The following is a 13,631-nucleotide window of genomic DNA, read 5'->3' as shown; positions in this document are numbered from 1 at the left end:
TACAATATTTATGCTGTCTGCTTTCTTACCTTTTAGCATCCATGTGAAATTAAAAGAAACTAATGGAAGCAAAATAACTTGAAAATGAAAGGTCATTTGTTTTCATTTCCAAAATTCCATATTGTTGAAATAATTGATATACTTTTCATGACAGCATGAAGGAGCTGGCAATTCCTACCTGCCACTACATTGCTAATGATGTGGTTTTGACACGATAACTACACAGATAATTTTTATAAACTATTAGGCATAATGCCACAATTATTGAAGTAGTTTTCTTATACAGTATTTAAGTTTACAGTCAAAGCATGGAAACAGGCCCTTCGGCCCACCAAATCCATGCCGACCATCGATCAGCCGAGTTCTACGTTATCCCACTTTCGCATCCACTCCCGACACACCTGGGGCAATTTACAGAGGCCATTAACCTATAAACCTGCATATCTTTGGGATGTGGGAAGTAACCAGAAGATACAGAGGAAAACCATGCAGTCACAAGGAAAACGTGCAAACTCCACAGTCGGCACCCAAGGTCAGAATTTAACCCAGGTCTCTGTGACTGTGAGGCTGCAGTTCTACCAGTTGCATCACTGTGCACCCTACCCAATAATTTACCTTATTATAAAATTAAATATAGACAGATTTCCATTGTTCAGCACTTCCATATTTTAGATGGATTAAGAGCTTGTACGGTAGAGGTTGGCCTTCATTGAATATGTTAGTGATAGGTTCGTGGAAATACTATTACATTACAAATGTACTGGACTATATTCTATGAATCTGGCAAAGGAAGGGAAAATGCTGCATGAATTGTTGCACAGATTTACTACTCAATTTCATCTTTACGGGGCAGAAGTTACAATCAATAGCAAAGCGCAAACATTTGCCACAAATCTCAAAACAAAACTTTAAAGATCTAGCAAATTGAGGCGACAACATCCTTTACTCTGATGCCTGTTGCTGTCATGTTTCAGGTTTATTGAAACCCAAGGTGTGGTAGTGGTGATGTTAAGCTGGCAGAGCAACCCATATCATTAAATAATTCTCATAGATCAGAAAGGAAATTTCAGATACACAGATAGCGACTTGCACCAAGAAGCTAAAATAAATATTTTAATTCTAAATTCCATGTGAAACAATTCAGGAAATTTACAATGCACAAAAATATTCATTTTTAATGTTCAATGGTTTGCTAAACAGCAGTTAAGGATTGGTATACCACAAAAAACTCAGACTTCATCTAACTAAAGATACAGTTTTCAGATATGTTAGTGGCATTAGTTCATAAGGAGCTTCAAATAATATGTTTATTCACAAAATGCTGGAGTAACTCAGCAGGTCAGGCAGCATCTCGGTAGAGAAGGAATGGGTGATCTTTCGGGTCGAGACCCTTCTTCAGACTGTACCAGCATCTTCAGATTTGTACCAGCATCTGCAGTTATTTTCTTATATTCAAATAATATGTTATTGATTTCAGCTAATTTCAATGAAAGCTGCAAAGAGTGTGGCCAATGAAGATGAGCTGGATTACTAACAACTTTGGTATTTCTGCATTAAAGTATGCCTGTACCAGGCATACCAATGTTTATCAGTTTCATATTTTAACAATGGCAAACACCAGGTGGTTTTGCCATGATTACTACTGCAAAATCTGAACCGACAGTTCATGCATGCTGATTTTGTAAGCTTCTGCATGTATTGATATTGTCGAGCAATGCAGTTGATAGCTGTAAAATAAACTCAGTATTTTAACACTATTTGGCATATTAATTGAACAGTAAATGCTGATGTTACTTTCATTGCCCAGCACTCATTGTGTTCCAGTAAATATTTTAAGTACCATTTCTTTTTAAATCTTTGGAAATATGAAACTGGGTTACATAGTTAACTGATGTTAGTGTGAAAAGATAACATTGCCTGTTTATAATAGAGATACCAAAATGTTGAGGTATCTTGACCAAATATTAAAACTCGTTACAGAAAATAAATATAAAGGTATAGATCTTACATTATCAGTTAAATTCAAGACTAATCATTGTGCCTGGTAGTCACAAAATTGTTCAAAGTATATTTAAGTAATTTCTGTCTAAATTGGTTTGAAGTAGCCGCTGTAGGGAGTAGTTAGTATTTTCTAGCTGCTTGTGTGGGGAAAGAAAACAAAACATGAATATGCAACTATTATTTTAAATGTATATATCTATATAACTGATATAACTTCTCCATTTTTATTATTATTTTGAATTAATGGAACAAACAGCTTCAAATATTATAGCTCTTTACCTTCCTGGATACCTTTACAGAAAAATAACAATGACAATTAATCTACCATGTTTTGCAATAATCTGCTACATTTATCAGAGGCCCTTTCTTTATGATTTTCCATCTTTGCTATTCTAGACCCAAACTGTATTGCTCTCTTTGGGAGAACAGCAGATGCAGACAGACCCAGTTCTTTTGCAGCTACCCGTAGAAGCAGCTTCTCGCCAATCCCACGGGCTAGAGTCAAATCTGCTTTTTCCCATACAGGAAGCGAGTTTAGAAAAGAAACAACTGTTTCATCCAAAAATGGAAACCTGAAATGATACAAACATAAAATAATTTTAATGCATTTTTATTCATATGGTTATATATAGAATTTCCTGGTCACGTTACTTTTACAATTTTTCCCTTTGCCTACCCGGGCCATTGTTCAATATGAAATATCACTGGTTCCAACAAAGGCCTGTCATTTTATTTGACTACATTATGTACTGACAACTTGAATTAATTTAGTACTCGAGTAGAAAATGTTGCCAGGATTAGAGGATGTGAGCTATAGGGAAAGATTGAGTAGGCTGGGACTCTATTCCTTGGAGCGCAGGAGGATGAGATTATTGAGGTGTATAAGACCATGAGAGGAATAGATCGGGTAGACACACATAGTCTCTTGCCCAGAGTAGGTGAATCGAGGACCAGAGGATGTAGGTTTAAGGTGAAGGGGAAAAGATTTAATAGGAATCTGAGGGGTAACCTTTTCACACAAAGGGTGGTGGGTGTATGGAACAAGCTGCCAGAGGAGGTTGTTGAGGCAGGGACTATCCCAACATTTAAGAAACAGTTAGACAGGTGCATGGATAGGACAGGTTTGGAGGGATATGCACCAAAGGCGGACAGGTGGGACTAGTGTAGCTGGGACATGTTGGCCGGTGTGGGCAAGTTGGGCCGAAGGGCCTGTTTCCACACTGTATCACTCTATGACTCTAAAAGTGGTGAAAATTCCGAGTACTCAGATAAACCAGATTGGGAGAGGGATGGAGAATGAAAGTGGTCTATCACTGCACAAGGCCTAATGCAAGTGTGAGGAATAGCAACTTGTCTTCTGTAAGGGCATGCAGTAGTCTTCTGGACTTATTGATTTGTCCAGCTTCAAACAATTTCAGATTTCTAGCATCTGCGGTTTTCTTTGATTTCCAACTTTTTGTTTGCATCAGAACTGGCCATTTCTGCTGTAAATCACTGTTGTGAGATATTGGCTCCATTTCTCCCTCTCCAATAGCTCAAACATGACTTGCCATGCATGTCCTATAGCCCAGCTATCTGCAAATATTAAGCTTCTTTGTTTGCATTACCACTGCCCATCTACCCCTTTAACCAGAGGTTGACACATCCCATCTCCTTTACAACCCAGTCCTCACCCGGTCATAAATATTCTGTGATATTCATGCCCATCCTCCCTCCAATTTACCTGCAGCTCAAAACTAACTTGCTTTCTCTTTCCCAGCCTGACGAACCAACCTGAACTGGTTCTCTTTTCACAGACGTTGCCTCATTTGAGCGTCTCCAGATTATGGAAAGTTGGAAAAAACTCACCTTGCTTCTTTCCCGTGATCCCCAATGACTCTGTCATCTCTTCCAAGGTTACGCGAGGAGATGCGGCCAAGTTCCATCTCCAGTTCTTTGACCAGGCCTTCAAAACCTGACATTTTGTAGCGTACGCGGTGACGGGAATAACCTGCAAGTTGTTCATCGGCGCCGATCCCAGTGAGCACTACCTGAAAGTAAACAGTTATACAGCTTTTATTCCCTAATCTACCATCTGATAAATGAAAATTCACAACACAGCCCATTCATAAAGCAAACTCCACACTCCAATTGTTTTGAAACCCTGATGGTTTAGCATCCAGCTCAGTGGGGTCACTGATTCCTATGCTCCTATTAATACACCAGGTTTGCTGAAGCGCTATTTATTTATTTATATTTAGAGATACAGCGCAGAAACAGGCCCTTCGGCCTACCGAGTCCGCGCCGCCCAGCGATCCCCGCACATTAACACTATCCTACACACACCAGGGACAATTTGTACATTTACCCAGTCAATTAACCTACATACCTGTACGTCTTTGGAGTGTGGGAGGAAACAGAAGATCTCGGAGAAAACCCACACAGGTCACGGGGAGAACGTACAAACTCCGTAGACGGCGCCCGTAGTCAGGATCGAACCCGAGTCTCCGGCGCTGCATTCACTGTAAAGCAGCAACTCTACCGCTGCGCCACCGTGCCGCACTATGATACAACTATGTAACATCCAAGCAAATTAAAAAATGTTGGAGTAATTGGAATAACAAACAAAAAACCTGCCAGTCCAGTGCCAAGATAGTATAACAGCTTACCTTCGCAGTACTGATGTAGGGCTGTGTTCTGTCTCCATTACTGGTATTGATACCAATACCTCTTGCAGCAAACCACACTGCACAGCCAATGCTGTCGTCTAAAACAGTGTCTAGAGGTTGTACCAAATGACTAATCCGGTGTTGTCTCATTTCTTTCAGTTCCTCTAATGTGACATTGATTTCTATAAAATTCCAACATCTGGAAGGATTTATAACTTGCAGTTCTTTTAAACCTGACCGGCCAGTGATTCGGTCAGGCACGTTAAAAGCAGTCCTCTCTTCAATACCACCACTGTCATTCTTTGACGTCTCCTCTTCTGATGCACCAGAAGTATTGCTTTGCTTCTGCTTTTTCTTTGAGATCTTCTGCATTTTCCTCTCCCGCTGCTCAAAGGCTACATTCAGTAGGTCAATAGATTCATCTGGTGGAACATGACGGTCAGCCAAGGCAGACAGAACCATAGAATCAACACCCCCAGAAAAAAGAATGGCTATTTTTGCTTTATCAGAATCCATTGCACGAGCTACAAAATCAGATGGATTTTGGTTTCTTTGTAAAAAAAGCACTCGTCGTCTAACAGACTCACTTAAAACATCAATAAATTGATGGACTATTTTTTTCCTGTGTTGATCTGAAAGATACATGTCAATATTTGTTAGATTTGTTGGAGAATACTTATTATCTGTACCTGGATCTGGAATACTGCAATTCATAGGAGTGATGGGGGCTGTGGGGGAAAGCTTAGATTCATTCAAAAGCACAGAAACAGAATTAGGAGGTTCTTCAGTGAACTGAGCTTCCAGGTGAGAAGCTGAGTCATATTCATTTGATACATGTTTCCATGGATACCATGCTATTGCCAGCGAGCTGGCATTGGGTTGTTTCTGTAGGTCAATTTTATAAAGTCCACATGCTGGCACCTCATGCCAAGGAACACTTGCACAAGTTGAGAGAGAAGCACTCACTGACACAAGGGTAAGGCAGGGATTGTTAAACTGCCATAATAAACTCCGCCGTCCAAAATAGTCTCTGCCAAACCACAAGCAGTGAGTGGATGGTTGGTAGTATATAAAAGTCCATGGTCCTCGAATAGATGAAAAGACAGACAGAATGGCTTCTTCGTTGTCACATGAAGACAAATGCTGAAGGATAACCAGAGTGTCATTATCTTCGGGTTTAATTTCAATACCTCCAAACACCTCCCCATTCCAAAGGAGGAGATTTCCCTGAGCATCTTGCATGGGCTGTGGATTCAGGCATCCTCTCATATGCAGCACGTGACCGGAAAAGCAACAATTATAGCCCAGCTCAGGCACCACTCTGGATAATTGTTGACTGCAGTCAGGACCTCTCCGTTGAAGGCTTTTGAGCACTTCCTCTCCCAAAATAACAGGAACATCTTGAGGGGCTAAAACTAACATACAACAAATTCCACACATTTTGTGTTTTTTAATTCATCGATATCAATCAATAGCATATATTGTGACACTGTTTTGATCACTTCTTCACTTTCTCAGCATTTTCCAGTTCCTGGTATTCTTTTTTCATTTCATCAAGGGAACCTGTAAAATGTCACTGTTATTTAGATTCTTTGGAGAGTACATCTAACCTTTTATCGCAAAGCAATACAGTACACATTTCCCCAAACTCTTTCATTTGGTCCGCCAAGGCCTACCAGATCTCTAGCCAAATCACTGGATGGATTTAAGAGAGTGTTAGATAAAGCTCCAGGGCCTAGTGGATTCAAGGGATATGGGTAGAAGGCAGGCACGGGGTTATTGATTGGGGACGATCAGCCATGATCACAATAAATGGTGGTGCTGGCTCGAAGGGCCGAATGGCCTCCTCCTGCACCAATTTTCTATGTTTCTATCTCTCGGTTGCTAACCACTTTAACTCCCATTTACAGACTGACCTTTCTGTCCTTGGCCTCCTCCACTGCCGGAATGAGGCCACGCGCAAACTGGAGGAACAGTACCTCATATTTTCGTTCAGTAGCTTACAACCCAACTGTATGAACATTGAATGTCTCCAATTTCAGATAACCTCGAAGAACACCCCCCACCTCCCGCCCTTTCTCATCCACACATACCCTTTCTCCTCACCCGTGCCCCAACTGGACTTGCACCTATTTCTCTCCCCCCCCCCCCTACATTCCTTCCTCTAGCTTCACAAATCTTAACATCCTTTTGTCTCACATCTTATTTTTTCATCTCTGGCCTTTGTCCAACAATCCCCCTATTAACCCCTTCCCCCCCCACCTGTCTACACCTATTACCTGCCACGCTTTGTCCTGCTCTTCCTCTATTCCAGCTTTCTTTCCCACCCCCTGCTACAATCAGTCTGAAGGGTCCCAACCCGAAACGTCACCTATCCATGTTCTCAAGGAATGCTGCGTGACCCATCGGGTTTCTCCAGAACTGTGTCTTTTTTACAGTATAACAACTATCGCTTTAACAGAAAATTTAATGCAAAGTAATATCAAATTGATTTAAACTACATAATTATTTTATAAGGAAATCCGCAGTTTACAAAAAGTTTGAGAAAATAGAAACTACCATCTTATTAAATTTATGATTCACACAAAAAAATAGGCAATAATTTTCACAGGCAAAAGACTTGCACCAAAGCTTGAAGAATAATAAATAAATTCAACACCAAATCACGAGGAGAGCATTATAATCAAAAATATAAACACATTAATGTGAATAGGAAAAAAATATTTTAGTGATTACTCAGCTTGTTCAACAGATTTAGATATTTAAACACCTTTTGTGTCCAATATAATTTAGAAAAAAATAGCTGCAAGAGTAGGCCATTCGGCCCTTCAAGCCAGCACCGCCATTCAATATGATCATGGCTGATCATCTAAAATCAGTTCCCCGTTCTTGCTTTTCCCCATATCCCTTGATTCCATTAGCCCATAGAGCTAAATCTAACTCTCCCTTGAAAACACCTAGTGAATTGGCCTCCAGAGCCTTCTGTGGCAGAGAATTCCACAGATTCCCAATGCTCTGGGTGAAAAATCTCAGTTCTACATGGCCTACCCAGATCTCCCAACATTTGATTTTACAAATTCATAATTTTGATGTCCAAAAGTCAGAATTTTACATAATATGGCATGTAATGCAACATTTGCAAAAAAAAGAATGCACGCCAAATGCGCATACCCGTTGCACTACATTCATGTGTGAAAAACGACTATTATTTCCAACAGTCTGTAGTTCTTGGACTACATGTAGAAAGTCAGGGCTGTCATGAGTATATTCTGCTGTTTATAGAAAGGTTATTGAACAGAGATACTTTTAGTAACACAAAGAAAAAATTGCTTTGTTTTGTTTTTTTCTATTTTGCTTTTACCTTACACATCCCAATTCTCTTGGTATTGAATAAAAGAATGGTCATAAAATATATCACTAAGTTATGAAGAAAGAATTGATAAATGCATCTCGACTAAGCATACGGAAATACTTGTTGAAGTAAATTCGCACATTAATTGATAATCAGGCCAAAAAGGTGGTGATTAGCTTTTCTGCTGTGTTTTATATTTTAACCCCGTCTTAATTAATTAATATAGTTATATAATTTTGCACAAATTTAATATTTACTCATTACAGTTCCACCACTGATTTTCTGGCACTCTTGGTTCCAGAGCTTTGCTGGTTTATCCAGCTGGCCAAGGAAGTCGGCTATGGGGATAGATGTGCTGGCTCCAGCTGGGCTGGAGTTCCAAAGCCCCGGCCGCAGGTTGAAAATTCAACCCACCGATCGGCCATGGAAGTCCCGACGAGGTCGAGATTGGCTGCCTTGCCCAGCCTGGGTGCCATTTTTGGGGAGACTTCCAGGGCGCGGGGGATTTCTCACGGAACCCCTAGCGACCTCTAACGGCCGAATTGACAAATTGCAATTACCGACTGTTTTACGGAAAAATGTGAGGCGAAATCGGAATGGCGGAAATGAAATAAGAAAGCGGAAACTTTCCGCCAAGTTCGGAAGGGTTCGGAGGGGTGCCTACCCCTTATTCTTAAACTGTGACCCCTGGTTCAGGACTCCCCCAACATCGGGAACATTTTTCCTGCATCTAGCCCTGTCCAGTCCTTTAAGAATTTTATATATTTCTATGATCCCCTCTCATCCTTCTAAATTCCAGTGAATACAAGCCATTTCTAAGACATTTATAACAGATCATTAATTTTCTGAAAAATGTTATTAACTGCTTGCTATATTTATGTAAGAAAATAACTGCAGATGCTGGTACAAATCGAAGGTATCACAAAATGCTGGAGTAACTCAGCAGGTCAGGCAGGATCTGGGAGAGAGGGAATGGGTGACGTTTCGGGTCAAGACCCCTTTTCAGAATGAAGAATGAATAAATATAGAATTGCTATATTTATATAGGTTTCAAAGCAGTTTGGGACAGTAGAAAATGGGATTATTTATAACCTGCTAGATTTAACATGTAGACCCTGTTGAGATTATAATTCAGTGCCACTGAGTAATATGTTGAATTTCATAGACTACATACAGTAATAGGAAGAAGTATTTGCTTTTCTCAGATGAATGTGGAACAAAGATATTACATTACTTTATTCCACCCTTGGCAGATTCTTGAAGATGGCTGAAAGAGAGTTAAGGAATTGAGCAAACAGAAAACTCATTTTTGAAAGTTTGGATGAAAGTTTAAGTGGAAGAGGGAATGCATGTTACACAAGTCTTAATAGATTTTAACCAATATAAAAATCAAGGAAAAGTAAAAAACAAAATTCAGATTTTTCACCATTGTAATTTGTTCACCACCTTCACCCACCCCATTTTACGAAGCATCCTCAAAATAACTTACATTTACACTCACTCAGAGTCTGTGATCGATTTGCTACGAATAATATATTGCTATTGCGCTGCCTCTTATACACTTCCTGAAAAAGAATGGGTAACAATTATCAAAACAAAATGATTCAGTTTTACTTTTGAAAAACAGGCATTTTGTTTTATGTAAGTAGCTGGCCTTTTAAAGAACTTTATTTAAATAATAGAAAATCAAGTTTATTATGAAATCCTCCCCCACCATGTCTGAAGGAAATTCCACTGCATTTTCACATGGGATATTCAATAAACTAGGGATGTTCAATTCTATTTGCATCTCACTGGATTAGAATCTGACCTTGCATGCAGCAAGACTTTGGTCTGATAAGTGACAAGAAACAGTTGAACAACATGAGCCATGCAATAATCATCTCTAATATGACAGTTTAATCACCTGCATTTGGCATTCAAGGCTTGGGATACACAAATTCCTGGGGGTTATCTTTGAACAGAATCTACACCGTGACAAGAAATATTCCGACGTCGGGTATTCCACAGAGTAACCAACTTCCTGACACCTAAATTCTCTCTACTATCCATAAGGCATAGATGTGATGAGGTTCCCTCTGTTTGCTTGCAAGAGTGCAGCTCCATAAAGGCACAAGAAACTGAAAACTACCCAGAACTAAGTCGCTTGATGAGCACATTATTCAACGTCCTTACGGCTTTAGTATAAGGTGGGCAAAATGCAGATACTGCTGAAGGGAAATTTAGAAAGTTAAAGAAAGAGGACAAATCTATAGCACAGGGAAGAAAATGGATAAAGTCAACCAGAGCCCATCAGCAAAGGATGGTGCAAAAATGCAAGAGCATACCTTCATTTAGAGTCAGAAGAGGGAACGAAAGGTAAAAAGAAAATGCAGTTGAATTTTGCAACAAGTTTGCAGATGATGCATAGAAGTCATAGGGTGAAATGCAAGTTGCATGTAAAAAGCCATCATGGGGGTATAAACAAATGCAGTAGAAGCAATGTAATGTGGAGAAACCCAGTCAATCAGAAAAATTAGAAATGAAAAGTATTTTTAAAGGAAGAAAAAATTGAAGGTGTTCATCTTTGGAGGGACCCTAATGTCCTTGTATGCAAATCACAAAATTAACATTACCAAAAAAAAGGCAGAGGTTCAAGATAACATTCAAAACACTATTAAACTTCTGGGAATCAAGGGATTAGCAGAGGATGAAAGTGGTGCTGAGGTAAAAGATTAGCCAGGATCTTACGGAAAGTCAAAGCATATACAAGGAGGGAGATGGGCTACAATCTTTTTCATTACTTGCATTCATTCTTTATCAACAATAATTGTACACTGTGGCTGCAGCCTCTCCCATTTATTTACAAGATGCAAAGTCCTTGCATCTTGCAACTCCCATGTGCCTCAGAAATGTTGCAGCTTCTAGCAGCAGGATGGGCAAGCTCAGCAAGCACAAAGGAGCATCATCCACCTGAGATTCCCTCTAAATCATCACAACCATTTGGGTCAAAACCCTGGAACAGTCCAATAAATGCATTGCAAATGATTGCTAATGGCTCAAGAAACCTGGCTCGCAAAAACTACCAAGGGTAATAATTGTTGGTGTTGCCAGCAATTATTAAAAAGTGAATAAAAAAGAAAATTTGGGGATAAAGTCGATGCCCTTCAGGAGTCACAGGTTATAGGAGTTTCATGAAACTGCACAAAAGCAACCGTTTACCCAATAATTCCTGTGCCACATCTTTGGAAGACTTGCAAGAGTATAAAGTAAATTTATAGAACACTCTGCTTTAAGTGTCGAATATGTCAGGAGGACACACTTTTGGCAACAATGCTGAATACAAGATTCATCTATCAGCTCCTTATGCCAGTTTACCCGCTATACAAAAATCAGATGAATTTACTTATTTTCCCTCCAAAGCCCTTAAAATTCTAACCATCTATGGCTATGTACAGTTCTGAAATGTATTATTTAACCTTTGGCAATGTGTACCATAGAACATGACAATCATTTTTTTTTTCAGAGCCCTGCAAACGTTACACTGATATAAACAAACAATCTTTTGAAATTTAATCTGATTTTTTTCTTGTCTGAAGCCAAAGGACTGAATAATTGTTCTCAGCAAAGACCATGCAATGATCATACATCTGGATTATCAGATCATTCCAAACATTTAATAGTTTGGAGAATTTTCCTGGTGTCTCTTCTAAATTCAGCTACTGCTAATTTTCATATTGTTTACCATCTTTCTGAGCAGCACCTTCAATTTATAACATTTTCTTAGCATTATAGAGTATCATCGTGGTTGTGACAGAATTTAATTTTAAAGAACTTTAACCTAAGATTTATTTCATTAACTTACCCGATTTTTCTTCAGATTGGTGAGTTCATCAATGAGAATAATTTGTTCTTTTATCTATGAAAACAAAATTACATAGTACATTGAATGGCAATGGGAACAAAGCATTTCAGTTGTTTGTCTGTGGTAGTTTAGCATCCCAAATTTCCTCTACTTGTGCCTTTCTTGCTTTAGGCATTCCTTAAAAAAAAAAATCACTGACCAAGCTCTTGGATTTTTTTATCTTAAATTTTAACTTGCATTGCTCAATATTAAATTTTATTTGCAAATTCACCAGCAAACTGCCCAAGAAAATGTTGTGATATTACATAGACACATAGAAAATAGGTGCAGGAGTAGGTGCAGGAGTAGGCCATTTGGCCCTTTGAGCCAGCACCACCATTCAATATGATCATGGCTGATCATCCACAATCAGTACCCCGTTCCTGCCTTCTCCCCATATCCCTTGATTCCACTCGCCCTATCTAACTCTCTTTTGAATGCATCCAGTGAATTGGCCTCCACTGCCTTCTGAGGCAGAGAATTCCACAAATCTCTACTAAAACTGTTATGTAAGAAGCAGCAGCATTCTGTGCTTAAAACATGCAACAACTGAGCCACAAGGTTTGTTGAATTAAATGCACAACCAGAACTATTTCAAACAGTCCTGATACAGGGCTTCAACCTGAACATCAACAACTCCTTTAAACCTCAAACCACCACCCCACAGATGCTGCTCAACCCACTGAGTTTCACCACTATTAAAATGGACAATGAACTGCAGCTGCCAGAATCTTGCATAAAAGTCAAATTGCTGGAGGAACAGAGCAGGTCAGGCAAAGCACATGGAGATCATGCATCTGCAATGTTTCGGATCCTTTCTTTCAAAACAGGTCTAACGTCTCACATGGAATACCCATCTTCTGAAATAGGATCCCAACTCAAAACCTCACCTATTCATGTCCTCCAGAGATGCTGCCTGACCTGCCAAGAAATAACTCCAACACTTGATGAGTTTCTGCAGCAGATTGTTTATTGCTTCAAATTCTAGCAGCTGCAGTCCCTTGTGTATCAATATTTGAAACATGAATATCGATATCATCACCTAAATCCGAGGAATTGATCCTGATTATAGATCCAGATTTTTTTTTAAATCAGACATCAAATGCTGGAGTAACTCAGTGGGTCAGCATTTTGTCTGACCTGCTGAGTTACTCCAGCATTTTGTGTCTATCTTTGATGTAAACCATCATCTGCAGTTCCTTCCCACACATTATTTTTTTAAAAACAGGCCTCCCATCTGAAGCATTAACCCTGCATCTTTCTCCAGTCACAGATGCTGCATGACCTTTTGAGTGTTTCCAGCATTTTATGGGTTTATTTTAGATTTGGAGCATTGCACTTTTTTTTTTTTGATAGTGAGATATAAAGCAGTTTGCATCCTTGCAACCACCAGCGACTGCTGGGCCTGGGCCTTGAGTTATGCTGGCTGGGTTGCATGGATGATAACCATACCTGCCTGCTCAACGCTTCCTTCCTGGACGTCTCCATTCGCTCGTCTCCTGCACACACCACGTGGTGACGCCCGGACCCACCGTGAGCATGCGCAGTGGCGGCGATGTGGGCGACGGCAGCGCCCTCGGCGGTCAGCAGGACGGGAGGAGTCATTACACCGGTGGGTCAGGCAGCATCTCAGGAGAGAAGCAATTCCTTCTCTCCTGAGATGCTGCCTGACCTGCTGAGTTACTCCAGCATTTTGTGAATAAATACCTTCGATTACCTTAAGGATAGCGGAGTCAGGGGGTATGGG

General features: G+C 39.9%; 1 protein-coding gene across 2 annotated transcripts; it reads right to left on the bottom strand.

Moving 5' to 3' along the window:
* Positions 1-1,145: 1,145 nt before the first annotated feature.
* On the bottom strand, positions 1,146-13,409 carry asnsd1 (asparagine synthetase domain containing 1). Of its 2 annotated transcripts, none has more exons than XM_078404098.1 (6): positions 13,337-13,409; positions 11,846-11,899; positions 9,491-9,566; positions 4,650-6,212; positions 3,850-4,031; positions 1,146-2,573 (listed from the first exon to the last, which is right to left on the bottom strand). In XM_078404098.1, exons 4-6 carry the CDS (start codon positions 6,087-6,089, stop codon positions 2,318-2,320), a joined length of 1,878 nt encoding a protein of 625 aa, XP_078260224.1. In that variant the 5' UTR covers positions 6,090-6,212; positions 9,491-9,566; positions 11,846-11,899; positions 13,337-13,409; the 3' UTR covers positions 1,146-2,317. The 2 variants fall into 2 exon arrangements, with proteins under 2 accessions (XP_078260224.1, XP_078260225.1); XM_078404099.1 differs by having other exon boundaries at positions 9,503-9,566.
* Between the last annotated feature and the right edge of the window lie 222 nt (positions 13,410-13,631).

Source organism: Rhinoraja longicauda, chromosome 8 (genome assembly GCF_053455715.1).
Source record: "Rhinoraja longicauda isolate Sanriku21f chromosome 8, sRhiLon1.1, whole genome shotgun sequence".
NCBI classification, from domain to species: Eukaryota; Metazoa; Chordata; class Chondrichthyes; order Rajiformes; family Arhynchobatidae; genus Rhinoraja; species Rhinoraja longicauda.
This window is presented reverse-complemented; position numbering and strand designations above follow the sequence as displayed.

Bases quoted from the DNA above. Each gene is read 5' to 3' on its own strand.
- asnsd1 (XM_078404098.1), bottom strand. From the start codon at position 6,089: ATGTGTGGAATTTGTTGTATGTTAGTTTTAGCCCCTCAAGATGTTCCT. The intron at 4,032-4,649 runs GTAAGCTGTTAT...GTTTACTTTCAG, and splicing joins CCTACATCAGTACTGCGAAG to GTAGTGCTCACTGGGATCGG. The intron at 2,574-3,849 runs GTGAGTTTTTTC...GTATCATTTCAG, and splicing joins GATCACGGGAAAGAAGCAAG to GTTTCCATTTTTGGATGAAA.